The following is a 12,774-nucleotide window of genomic DNA, read 5'->3' on the forward strand; positions in this document are numbered from 1 at the left end:
CACCCACTGTTATATACTGTTCCAGTTTCCCTGTAAATCCCCAAGTTTGTGTGGGGGATCTAAGAGTGGAGGACAGCCAAGTAACGGTTGAGATGACTAGACTGTTTCCCTGGGCTGTGTGTTGCTGAATTCTGGAGTTACTGGGTTCTTTCCCTGATATCCAAGGAAAGGAGGAAGTGAGTTATTTGCCCACATGGCCGATTCATCTTTCAGAAGTTGTAGCATTATAGCTTTTCCTTATTGTGTGGCAGCAGTCACTGATAGGGGCCGGTTGTTGCCATGGTTCAAATTTTCATAATTGGATTCCTGAACCTGTGGCCTATTGACAAGAGAATATTAACAACATGGTGACAAGAACAAGAGGTGGGGCAGCAAGCAGATAGAAAAAGAGTGGTCCAACTAAGAAATAGGAAACTAAATAACTTCACACTTTTGTTTCAAATTGAACTATAGTGCAGTCATTACAGCATTCAGGGTGAGAAGGGCAGGGATTCAGGATCTGACAGAACCTGACTCCACGCAAGCTACCAAGTCTTTCCTTTTCTTCAAGGTCCAACTTAGAAGGTGCATCTTCCGTGAAGCCTTCCCTGTCTTGCATTGTTTTCTCAAAGTTTTCCACATGTGAATCTTGTCTCTCCTCAGAATATAACTTCCTGAAGGGCAAGGACCCTGTCTTTCCTTCATGAAACTCCATTTCTTTTACAAACATACTCTGTACCTAACACAGGGTGTGTGCGTGCATGTGTGTGTGTGTGTGTGTGTGTGTGTGTGCATGTGTATAGGCATCCCAAAATTCTTAGCACAATTTTAAGCTATCAAAGCTTCAAACTGCTAAAAATTTTGAGATACCCTGTGCATGTGTGTATGTGTGCATGTACATGTACACACATTTGTACATACATACACATATGTATACATGTACATATACGTGTACCTGCACATATGTGCATATGTGCATGTGTACGCACATGTTTGCATGTGTATGTGTACGCACGTGTGTATATATGCATGCACTATTTGTCAAATTTAATTCATTGAGCCAATAAAAATGATGTGTGTGTGTGTGTGTGTGTGTGTGTGTGTGTGTGTGTGTGTGGAGGAGTGAAGAAAAAGTTGTTCACCACCCCAGTCAATCAGGGATACTGAGGTTGGTGAGTTTCATCGGACAAATCATCATTCACCAACAACCTTTTTCTTGACTGTCTTTTGATTCTCCACAAACTTGGGAAGGTTGAAGTCTATGTTTCTAACCTGACTCCTATCTCTGTTTCATCCTTTCAACTTTTGTTTTTCCCAAGAAACTCTTCTTGACTTCTGGTTTCCTTATTCCCTTGGATGCATTTGTTTTTCACCCTTTTGACCACAGGATGCTTCTCTGTCCCTGTGATCCCTCTAACAATTAGTACATGTGTCCTAACAGTTCTGAAGGCTTCCTTCCTCATCAAGCTTCTCTGCATGCACTGGTTGGCTCAGATGATTACAATCACTGCCTATCCTGTGGTACTTTCAGCATGGTGCTTCAGAAACCTTGGAGTTAGGGCAACAGTTTGAGTAGATTTCTAAAAAGTGGCTATATTCTAAGTTGCATTTGTAGCCTTGTAGCAGGTTTCTGCTCAGTATTGTAGAAAACTTGGCTCCAGAAGTGGCTAGAGTCAAACACTCTATCTACTGACAGTACAGCAAGTTTATCTGAGTTCTTTTACTGAGCCCAGTGGAAGATCTTCCAGGAACCCTGGTGACACAGTATAAGCTGTTTGCAGAACTCAACCCCTCAGCACCTGCCTCTTCCTCCTGCCCCTCATTCTTTACTATCCCTATAGCACAAGTCAAGCTGTCTTGTCATTGTGTCCTGACTAGTGGGGTATCTTTACCTAATGGAAAATGTACCCCAATTACATAATGTGGGTAGCTTCTACCAGGAGCCTAGAAAGACTTGACATTCCCCTTTTTTCTCCCACATATGAGATTCCATATCATCAGATTTGTTGGCTCAGGGAAGGACAAGGGGCCATTTTAAAGCATGCCAGTTCTTTCAGTTCTAAATTGGGGCTGGCTTTGCCCCCCCTTGATAGGTAGTGATATCTATGGTATGAGTGCCATGAACTAGGATCTCATGGGGTAGTTTTTCCCTAAAAGACAGGGAAACTGTTCTTGACAGCTGACTGATTTAGAGTTTGGACTAGGACTTGAGGTATTGATGAGGCTCTGTAGTCTTTGACAGCATAAAAGGACCAGGCCAGAAGAAGTCAATGCCCCATTAGAATTGGCAGATGTCCCATACCCTTCTGACCAGGGGCATTTCTGGATGGAGGCAAAAGAGGCTGCATCTACTTGGACTGATGCTTCATTGAATACCCCCTCTTTCCATGATATTTTAAACTAAACTTCCTTTGTTAACTGTTTGAGGGTTTATGTGTGCCTCATTTTTTTCCATTATAAGCCTGAACCATTGGACTAGACTATGTCAAAGTCAGCCCAGAATAATGTGTATTCATCTATATATGTACACTGAGTTTTGCTTTTCTTCATGGCAAAAGGCAAGGGCTTTCCTGGTCCTTGCTACATTCTCCCTTTTAGCTGGTGGGGTTGGTATGATCAGATCTCCACAAGGGGCTAACACATGCTAGTAATTAAGGTAGTTAATGGAATTATAAGTCTGAAGTAAAACCCTCGTTTAAGGTGGAGGGAGGAGTGGAGAAGAACAGTGGTGGTATAAAGGCTTTGGTCCAGAAGGAGGAACAAACCACAAGCCAACCTGAGTAAGAAATAAGGGTTTCTTGGGAATGCCAAAGTCTGAGGGATGAGATAGAGGTAGGAGCCACGTGGTAAGCAGAGATTTCAAGCCCACAAAGTCAATATGAAATTAGGTGGCAAGTTCTATAATTGCTGTCAGGAAAAGGATAAGTTTTCTCTTATAACTTGCTCTATTCAAGGTACTGTTCTTTTACAGCAGTGGTCAACGTTCCTCTGACATGCTGGCAAGGTCACAGAGGGCCCCCTACACACTTTGCCCCATCTTGGCTTTGTTGCTCCAGGGAAGCTATAGGATCAGAGAAACTTAAACTGAGTCTTGAATGAAAGGTTGGATTTGAATAGAGGAGAGGAAGGCCAAATGTCATTGTACATTCTGCCTGATTGGGGCACAGGTCCCAATAACCCTGCAATGCCTTTGAATATGAGACCATCAGAATCAGGAACAGAATGCGGGAAGTAAAAGTGAACTATTGGGAGAAGGTGGGAGTCCTATATACAGGCTAAGAAAGTATAAGGAAGGTGGAGAATGACTTGCTTACCGCATCAGGGTCTCTTGGGCAGTTGAATGCACTGTAGGAGAAGACAGAGAGTATACAGTAAACATATATTCCAATGAGTCAAGTCCCCTCTTGGTGGGACTTAGAGCTTGGACTTGGGTGGTGGCTTTATGAGTGATAAAAAGAGAAATTATATATAATGTTACATTACATATTAGATAATATGCAATATCATGTAACATACAGTATATGAAAAATTATCAGAATAATTTCTATAATGTATAATTATATTAAATTATAGAGAAATTATATATAGTTACATAAAATAAAACATAAATATATAAAATAAATTATATAAATACAACTATATGAACATATATATCATAGATAGGTAGTGATAGATACTAGCTATAGATCATGTTCTGAGAAAGTAGAAAAAACAAAATTTGTATGTGAAATTTAAGATGTGGGACAAATGAAAGTAAGAAATCAGGATGAATTTGCTAGCATGGGCAACTGGGAGAATAGTGATGCCATCAACAATAACAGGGAGGGGAATTTTTTTCTGTAATGAACTATATGGTATCAGTCCTTTACATTTCAGTTTAAATGAATGTAAGTCACTCTCACAGGTTTATGAAATGTTTGCATTAGAAGGATCTTAGAGATTATCTGGTTAATCCCTTCATTTTAGAGATAAACATAGAAAGGCTCAAGGAGTTGAAGTCAGTTTTCCATACCTCATACAGCTAGTTAGTGCCAAACCAGGGTACAAACTAAGGTCTTACAATGCAAACTTTTTGTACTTGTCTGTAAAAATGGGATTGAACTAGATAATCTCTAAAATTCCTTTAGCTCTAACATTTTATGCCTCTGTAAGAGTGACTTACATTTATTTACACCAAAGTGTAAAATGAATGAAAATTTTTAAATAAGGATTTAAGTTTCTGGGAGAAAGGGAAAAAAAATTAATGTCCTATGACTATATTGTCATTTAAGTGTTGTTGTTATTGAGTTGTTTAAATTGTGTCCTATTTGTGAAGACCCCATGGGAGGGATTTTTGCAAAGATAATGGAATGATTTGCCATTTCCTTCTCCAGCTCATTTTACAGGTGAAGAAACAGAAGCAAACAGGATTAAGGGACTTGTCCAAGGTCAGCTAGTAAGTGTCTTGGGCCAGATTTGAACTCAGGAACATGTATTCCTGACTTCCGGCCCAGCACTCTATGCACTATGGTGCCACCTAGTTGCCCACTAAAGTAAATCCTTAGAGTGAATCATGGGATTGTAGTAAACTCTGAAAGCAAAGAAAGTTTTTTTCTTTGTTTTTGTATTCTAGCACAGTGCATCCCATACAATAGGTGCTTCCTACATTCTTGTTGAATTCTTACTTTAGGGAACACCTTAAAGAGGTACCCACCTTTGCTCTGGCACACTACAGCCCCAAGAATCACCAGTAGCAGCAAGAGTTTGATTCCCAGGGTAATGAAAAGAGTCAGAAGAACTGAGGAGTCACCCACTGCTCTGAACTTATAGAAGTAGACGCTGCCTTCAGCCCGGCCTAGGATGTTGGTGGCTGTGCAGGTGTAGCGGCCGTCCTGGGCCAGGGCATGGAGTTCTTTGGTGATCTGATGACTCTGGCTGTAGGTGGACGTACTGTTGCCCGCACTGGGACCAGTCCAGGTGAGGGAGGGCAGGGGCTCTCCTTCAGCGGTGCATTTGGCACTGAAAATGTGGTCAGGACCTGGTAGCACAGTGATGTTGACAATCCTGGGAGCAGCTGGGAGGAAGCCATCAAGGTAAAACCAGGCATGGAATTAGGTCACTGCTCCCCACTCTGTAGGTCATGAAGTGAGACAGCATGGTGTGGTAGAGTGTGGTGGAATTGGGGACCCTGGATTCAAATCCCAGCTGTTACTAGCAGTGTGATTTTGGACAAATTGGACAAACCACTTCCTCTCTCTGAATCTTAGTTTCTTTATCTGAAAAGTGAAGGGGTTGGACTCTGTGATCTCTAAGATCAGGGAATTTAGAATTTTAAGAGAACAGGAGGAAAATCTAGTTCACTCTTCCAGCTCTAACTTTCAATAATTCCATATGCTGATATAATCTGGATCTTCCTACTTATTCTCTGTGACAGTTCTTGACCCATGAGATGGAGGGAGTGACCCAAATCTGTATCTTTGCACTGTTCCATTTCTTTCCCCTGTTTCCTCCACTACTCTTGTAGGACTCCTTGGACAGTGACTACTCCAAAATCCTGGGGCAGAGAAAAGTATTGAGCTTGACTTACTAGTCTAGATGCTGAAGGAGGGGTGTATTAGAGATTTTAAAATGGAAAACTTTGGGATACATAATACTCCCAGTGTGTAAAGGGATAGGAGGGTCAGAGATAGGAATAATTAACGAAAGATAAGAGGATGGGGAGAGAATTGAGCAACTGGCCTAGTTAAAAATGAGGAGAGAAGCAAATAAGGGAGCTTAGATGGATTTCTACTAGATCACAAGGCTATTATAGTTTAAGAATTGTTATGAGAAAATGGGTTCATAATTTACCATAAGCAAATTAGGAGAGCATGGAATAGTTTACCTTCCAGGTCTATGGATAAGGGAAGAATTTAAGACCAAACAAGAGAAATAAAGACATAAACAAGAGATATAAAATATAACATGGATAATTTTGAGGTTATATAAAATAAAAACCTTTTGCACAAACAAAACCAATGCAACTAAAATTAGAAGGAAAACAGAAAACTGAGATAAAATTTTTTACAGCAAGTATCTCTTTTTAAATATATAGAGAAGTGATTCAAATTTATAAGAATGCAAGTCATTTCCCAATTGATAAAAGATCAGAGGATATGAATAGGCAGTTTTCAGACAAAGAAATCAAAGCTGCCTACAGTCTTGTGACTATAGTCATGTGAAAAAATGCTCTAAATCACTATTGATAAGAGAAATGCAAATTAAAACAACTCTGAATTGCCACTTCACACCTATCAAATTGACCAATATGACCAAAAGGAAAATAAGTATTGGAGTAGATGTGAGAAAACTAGGACATTAATTATCTTTTGGTATTGGGAACTGATCCAACCATTCTAGAGAGCAAATTGCAACTATGCCCAGAGCTATAAAACTATGCATACCCTTTGATCCAGTGATACCATTACTAGGTCTGTATTCCAAAGAGATAAAAGGAAAGGAATTAAAATTACTTATAGCAAGAACAGGAAATTGAGGGGATGCCCATCAATTGGAGAATGACTGAACAAGTTGTGGTATATAATTGTAAATGAATATTATTGTGCAATAAGAAAAGACAAGCAGGATGATTTCAGAAAAACCTGGAAAAACTTACATGAACTGATGCAAAGTGAAGTGAGCAGAACCAGGAGAACATTGTACATAGTAACAGTGATATTGTATGATGAAGAACTGTGAATGACTTAGCTAGTCTCAGCAATACGATGATCTAAGACAAATCCCAAAGGACTCATGATGAAAAATGCCATCTGCCTCCAGAGAAAGAACTGATGTCTGAATATAGACTGAAGCATACTATTTTTCATTTTTTCTTCCTTCCTTCCTTCCTTCCTTCCTTCCTTCCTTCCTTCCTTCCTTCCTTCCTTCCTTCCTTCCTTCCTTCCTTCCTTCCTTCCTTCCTTCTTGCATAAAATGACTAACATGGAAATGTTTTACATGATTGCACATATATGACCTATATTTCAGCAAAGGGTGCAGGGTATGAGGGGAGAGAGAGATAGAATTTGAAACTCAAAACTTTAATGCTAAATTAATGTTAAAAATTGTTTTTAATATGTAATTGGGGGGAAAATAAAATATTGAAAAAAATTGTGAGAGAAAGAACAATGAAAAGGTGACCCAGGAAGCTATAGTTCATTGACTAAATGAAAAACTCTTGTAAGTACCATCATAACAGTTGTATTGAACAGTATTACAGTGGTATTCACCCAGGCCAACCAGAATGCCTGTTACGGGTTCACAGTTAACTTATTCTAACCCCAATGTATATGTGTCTTCTCTATAAGAGTCCTGAGAAGTGGTTTTCCACTTAAATTATAATTTAAAAAATGCAATCAATTAGGAGCTAAAGATGAAGTATGGCAATTTGTATTTAATCATTCTACTGGGAATAGGAGGAGGTATAAAAGGAGAGGGATATCAATCTAGATTTCTTCATTCTAGATTTGACATCCTCCATCCATGTGGGCATGTCTATGTGTATATGTTTGGATATATGTTATGCATTATAAATATCAAAGTCTAATTTTCATATGATTATGGGAAAACCACTGTACTTCTCTGGAGTCTCAGTTTCCTGATCTGTAAAGCAAGGGGGTTGGATTAGATTACCTCTAAGAGACTTTCTAGTTCTGAAGTTCTTTTCCCTAGTTTCTGTATGTTAAGCATGGATCATCAATTTTTCAGTGAATTAGAAAATAATAAAATATGCAAGATGAAAGTTCTGAATTTTTGATGGTTCAGAAGGCACTTCAGGCTCTTCCAGGCTCTCAGATTCACTAAGGTGAACATAAGGTAGTACAGTTTGGTAGGAAGAGTATTGTACTTTGAGTCAAGAAGCCTATGTTCGGGGTCTGCCATCTTGTATCAGTGGAAAGAATTGTAGTAGCTCAAAAGATACGTGAGATGCACCAATCTAGAGATATTGGCACTCCAGATTGGCACTCTGAACATTTGGGCTATTTTTGCCTGGCCTATGGTAAAGCCTTCCAAGCTTTTATTTGTCTAATCAGCCATAGCTGGACATAGCGTACCCCAACAAAATGATGTCATTTTGTTTCTTTTTGAGAATGAAGGACAACATCCAATCAAATCTTATTTCATTACCTCTTACAGTAATAATCTTCTAACAGTTCTCTCCTGGAGTCTTTTCCTTTCTTTCAGCCTAGCCTTTACATGGCCACTGGAGTAATCTTCATATGGCCCTATTCTGATCAAATTCCTGCTCTAATTAGAAACTCTTAGTAGTTCATTTTTGTTTGTTGAAAAAATTTCTTTATATTAGTACTCTACAATCTGGGTCTAACTCATTCTTCTGTTCTTGGAATGAGAAAGAGAGGGAGAGGAGAGAGAGAGACAGAGAGACAGAGAGATAGAGGGGGAGAGAGACAGAGAGAAAGAGTCAGAGAAAGGAAGGGGAAGAGGAAGAAAGGAGAAAGAAAAGGAGAAAGAGAAGGAGACCTTGTAGAGAGGCCTGCAATACAACCACACATAAGTGACAGGACATGGATGAAGATCCAACAAAAGTGAGTGAGGACTGCCCAACATGTAGGACTAGAACTAGCAGCTTCACAAAAACCCAGGAAGGAGAGTATTCAAGATGAGTTGGTCAATAGTGCCCAGTGTTGCAGAGAGCTCAATAAGGATAAGAACTAAGAAGAGGCAATTGGATTTAGCAATTAGTGGCTCACTGATAACCTTTGAGAGAACATTTTTGGTTGAGTCATGAGTTGGGAAGCTAAATAGCAAGGGTGTTGAAAAGTGAGGGGGAGGAAATGAAGGGGAGACAAGAATCTAGACAATTTTTCCCCTCAGAATTTGACTGTTAAAAGGAGGAAAGATATTCAACTGTATCTTGAGGGGATGACAGGGTCAAAGTGAAGGGTTTTTAAGACTGAAGAAGAGTTGGGCATATTTATAGGTAGCAGAGAAGAAGTCACTATATTGGTAGAGACTGGAAATCAGAGAAAAGAAGGGATGATTATAGGGAGAAACTAACAGAAGAAGGAAGAGGGGTTGGGATCAAGGGCACAAGTACAGGGGTTGCCTTGGCAAGAGATCTCCTTAGAGTTTGGAGCAAAGGAGAAAAGGATGGGAAGGGGGTCAATGTCAAGTGATATTGAGATACAGAATAGGGGAGAAGGAGTTCAGGGTGAATAGCTTCAGTAGGATATGAATTAAGGTCCTTTGCTCAGAGGAGGGGAAGAGGTAAAGACTTGAGAAGAAAAGGTTTGAAGCAGATGCTGTTGGAATCATCATAAAGTCAATTGTTCAGCTGTTTCAATCATGCTCAACGCTTTATGACCCCCCCCCCCCCCCCATTTGAGTTTTTCTTGGTAAAGATACTGGAGTGTTTTTTTCACTTCTTTCTCCAGTTCACTATATAGATGAGGGACTGAGGCAAATAAAGTTAAGTGACTTGCCCATGGTCACATAGCTAGCTAGTAAGTGTCTGAGGCCAAATTTGAATTTGGGAAGATGTCTTCCTGACTTCACACCCAACATTCTATCCCCTGGGCAATCTAGCTGCCCTCAAGGTTTGTTTTGCTGCAGTAATGTTCTTGCTTGGAATTAGATAAATTTGTAGTAGATATAGCTAGCTGTGTTGGCTGGTGAAAATTCTAACATGTCAGAGGAGATAAAGGGGAAAAGATTGTTATACATGTAAAATTGATAGACCTTGGCAACAAATTGGATATGAGGGGTGAGAAATGATAGATGACACCTAGGTTGTGGGTCTGGGAGGCTGGGAGGATAGTGGTGCCCTCAACACTGACATGCTTCCATAATTTGGAGGATGAGGGATGAGATGAGGCAATCTGTAGATGAGGCAATCTGAGAGGGAGAGTTAATGCCACTGCACTGCATGACATATTCAATATTCAAAAAGATCTTGACAGGTCAGAACTCTGGACCATATTGAATAAGATAACGTTTAATAGGGAAAAAATCCACTTTACAAATGCAAGGCAAGAGAGGCATGGATAGATAGAAGTTATTCTGAAATAGAGGGTGTGGGGAGATGGAGTTGGTGCTTAGGGACCTGGAAACTGAGTATGAGTCAATATTATGATATAGCACCCAAGTAAACTGTTAAGATTTTCAGTTGTGTGAAGATCAAAATGAGGAAATGATACTCCTGCTACATGCTTGTGCTCTGGTCAATTCTGGGCATCTTCTTTTAGGAAGAATATATATAAATTAGAGAGTTCAAAAGGTAACCACTTTGACAAAGAGCCTTGAATTAATGCCATTTGGTGACTGATTGAAAGAACAGGGGATATTTAGTCTGGAGGAAAAAAAGATTCGCGGAGGACCTTATAATGCGTTCAAGTTTTTGATGAGCTAATGGACTGTCTCCTGGAAGAGGATTTGAACTTGTCCCATTTGCTTCTGGAGAGCCAAATCAATAGCAGTGATAGATACAAAGGTTAGAAATTCCAAAGAGGAAAATTTTAACTTGCTGGAGGGAACAACTTTCTAACTTAAAGCTCTCTAAAATTATACTGGGCTAGTTGGGGAAGTAATAGGCTCCTTCTTCATGGAGCTCATCAAGCAATTTTCAGGGATGACTTCCATCAGGGGCCCCAGGTGGCCCTCAGAACTCCTGCAAAGCTCTTAAGTGACTGCAACAGATTAAAATGTAATGGGGGAATATTTAACAACTACAATACGACATAGATAATGTTAATTTGTAGTTTTCTAAATTCATTATGCAGCCCAGAGTTTCTATTTATTTGACACCACTACCATAGAGGGACTTTGGAGGGATAGGTATGAGTGGACTAGATGTCCTTTGAGGTCTCTTCCAAGCATGAAATTCTATACTTCTGATGCTCAGAGAGATTAAGGGGCATTCACAAAGTCACATAGCTAATAAATATCAGATTTGAACCTATATTTTCTGACTCCAAATCCATTGCTAGTTTCTATTACACTATGCTATCATTTAGTATTTAGTATTGTATTTAGTATAGTATCGCTTAGTATTGACAATTTAGTAAATGTCTTTTTTGTATGAGGATTGTAGGATCATGGAATCAGAGATTTAAATTTAGAAGGGACTTTAGGGATCATCTAGTACAACCCTCTCATTATAAGGATGATGAAACTGAAACCAGAGAAGTTAAATGCCTTGCCCAAGTCACACAGATAGGAAGTAAAAGAGCTAGTATTTGACCCCGATGTTCGTTGACCCTAAATCCAGCATGCTTTGAATTGCCTGATTTTGTTCTCTACCCCTCCTCAAACATAAGTTCCTCTAGGTCAGTGACAAGTAACTCTTTTTATCTTCTCCTAAATATTCAACCAATGTTTATTAAGCACCCTATTTCATGCAAGGTACTGGGCTAAGAGATACTGCCATCAAAGAAGACTTATGGGTTTGGCACAAATACTTATATGGCTTTGGGCAAGTCAATCTCTTGTGTCCCAGTTCTACCATCTGAAAAATAATGGGGTTGGACTAAGTCTGGGGTTCTTGACATGGGTCTGTGAATTTAAGGCAAATATTTTGATAAGTGAATTTCAATTTAGTTGATTTCCTTTGTAATACTATATATTTTATTTTATATATTCTGAAACATTCTTCTGGGCAGGAGCCCATAGGTTCACTGACAAAGAAGTTCATGTCATAAAAAAAGGTTAAGAATTATGGGACTGTATAATAAAACCCTTTCCATCTTGAAGTCTAAGACCATCTCCCCCAACCACAAATAAGAGCTGATCCCCAGAATGTCTAGAGCTCAGTAAGGACATGTTAATTGAATGCTTGCCTCACCAATCACGTGGAGCCAGATTCCATTCCTGCTCTCATAGCGGTCATGGATGTCTCCAGCAAATTCCACCCGGCAGAAATACCGGTTGTCATCAGCCCAGCTCAGGTTGTCAACCTTGATGGAGATGTTGTTATGTCTTGGGTTGCCGAGCAGTTTGTACTTGCCCTTGTAGCTGACAGCAGTCTGGCAGTGGTCACTGGAGCTATGTACCACACAGCGAAAGACCTGGCTCCCATTGTAGGGCTCCCGGATCCTCCAGATGACTGTGATCATACCATTGTAATACTTGTGGGGGTGGGTGAAGGTGCAAAGCAGCGCAACGCCCCCTCCAGCTTCCCCTGTCACATCTGATGGAACTTGCATGGACCATTTGTGGGATGGGACACCTAAGAGATAAAACACTGACATCAGTTTCCTCAAAGTAACATGGTTCAAAGAGAATTTCTGGGCAGGTTATGACTGTCTAGACTAAATTGTTCATGGGGAGGTTCGCATTCGAGGTGCTAAGCCTCTCTTTCCTATACTTTTGCCTATTGCCTAAAAATACCTTTTTCTGCTCATCCTTTTTTCCAGACACACTCTGTTCTCCTTTCCTCTCTGCCCTCATCAAACTGCTCCAGAGAAAGGCTTGAGCATCAGTCAGGGAGAATATAAGTCACAGTGTGGCCTGGACATGGGATCATAGAATTTAGAAATGGAGTGAATGGTAGAAATCATGACCCAGAAAAGGTTAAGAATCCCTGAAACAGATGATTACCAAAGTTCCTTCCCACTTTAAAGTGAAAATTTGACAAATGGGGAAAGTGGTCTAGACAGGATTTGAACTGAGGTCCTTTGAATCTCTACTTCTTCCCTCACTTCTCAGGGAGATTGACCCTTTAAACCTGGCTCTTCATTGACCAAGGCAAAGCTTTGTTTCCTATTAAAAGCTTTTCAAGTAGGAACTTGTGTGTGTGTGTGTGTGTGTGTGTGTGTGTAT

General features: G+C 39.9%; 1 protein-coding gene across 1 annotated transcript; it reads right to left on the minus strand.

Annotated features, from left to right (window-relative positions):
- Window positions 1-237: 237 nt before the first annotated feature.
- SIGLEC15 (sialic acid binding Ig like lectin 15) lies at window positions 238-12,203 on the minus strand. The gene is made up of 4 exons (XM_072606622.1): window positions 11,798-12,203; window positions 4,673-5,032; window positions 3,294-3,324; window positions 238-319 (listed from the first exon to the last, which is right to left on the minus strand). Exons 1-4 carry the CDS (start codon window positions 12,201-12,203, stop codon window positions 238-240), a joined length of 879 nt encoding a protein of 292 aa, XP_072462723.1.
- Between the last annotated feature and the right edge of the window lie 571 nt (window positions 12,204-12,774).

Source organism: Notamacropus eugenii, chromosome 4, assembly GCF_028372415.1.
Source record: "Notamacropus eugenii isolate mMacEug1 chromosome 4, mMacEug1.pri_v2, whole genome shotgun sequence".
Classification (NCBI taxonomy): Eukaryota; Metazoa; Chordata; class Mammalia; order Diprotodontia; family Macropodidae; genus Notamacropus; species Notamacropus eugenii.

What these genes read in the sequence shown, in the direction of transcription:
- SIGLEC15 (XM_072606622.1), bottom strand. Translation starts at nt 12,203, where the DNA reads ATGTCAGTGTTTTATCTCTTAGGTGTCCCATCCCACAAATGGTCCATG. An exon ending in TGTAGTGTGCCAGAGCAAAG is followed by an intron (nt 3,325 to 4,672) that starts GTGGGTACCTCT and finishes CTTCTCCTACAG; the next exon opens with TGCATTCAACTGCCCAAGAG. An exon ending in GCCCAAGAGACCCTGATGCG is followed by an intron (nt 320 to 3,293) that starts GTAAGCAAGTCA and finishes TCTTGTCAATAG; the next exon opens with GCCACAGGTTCAGGAATCCA.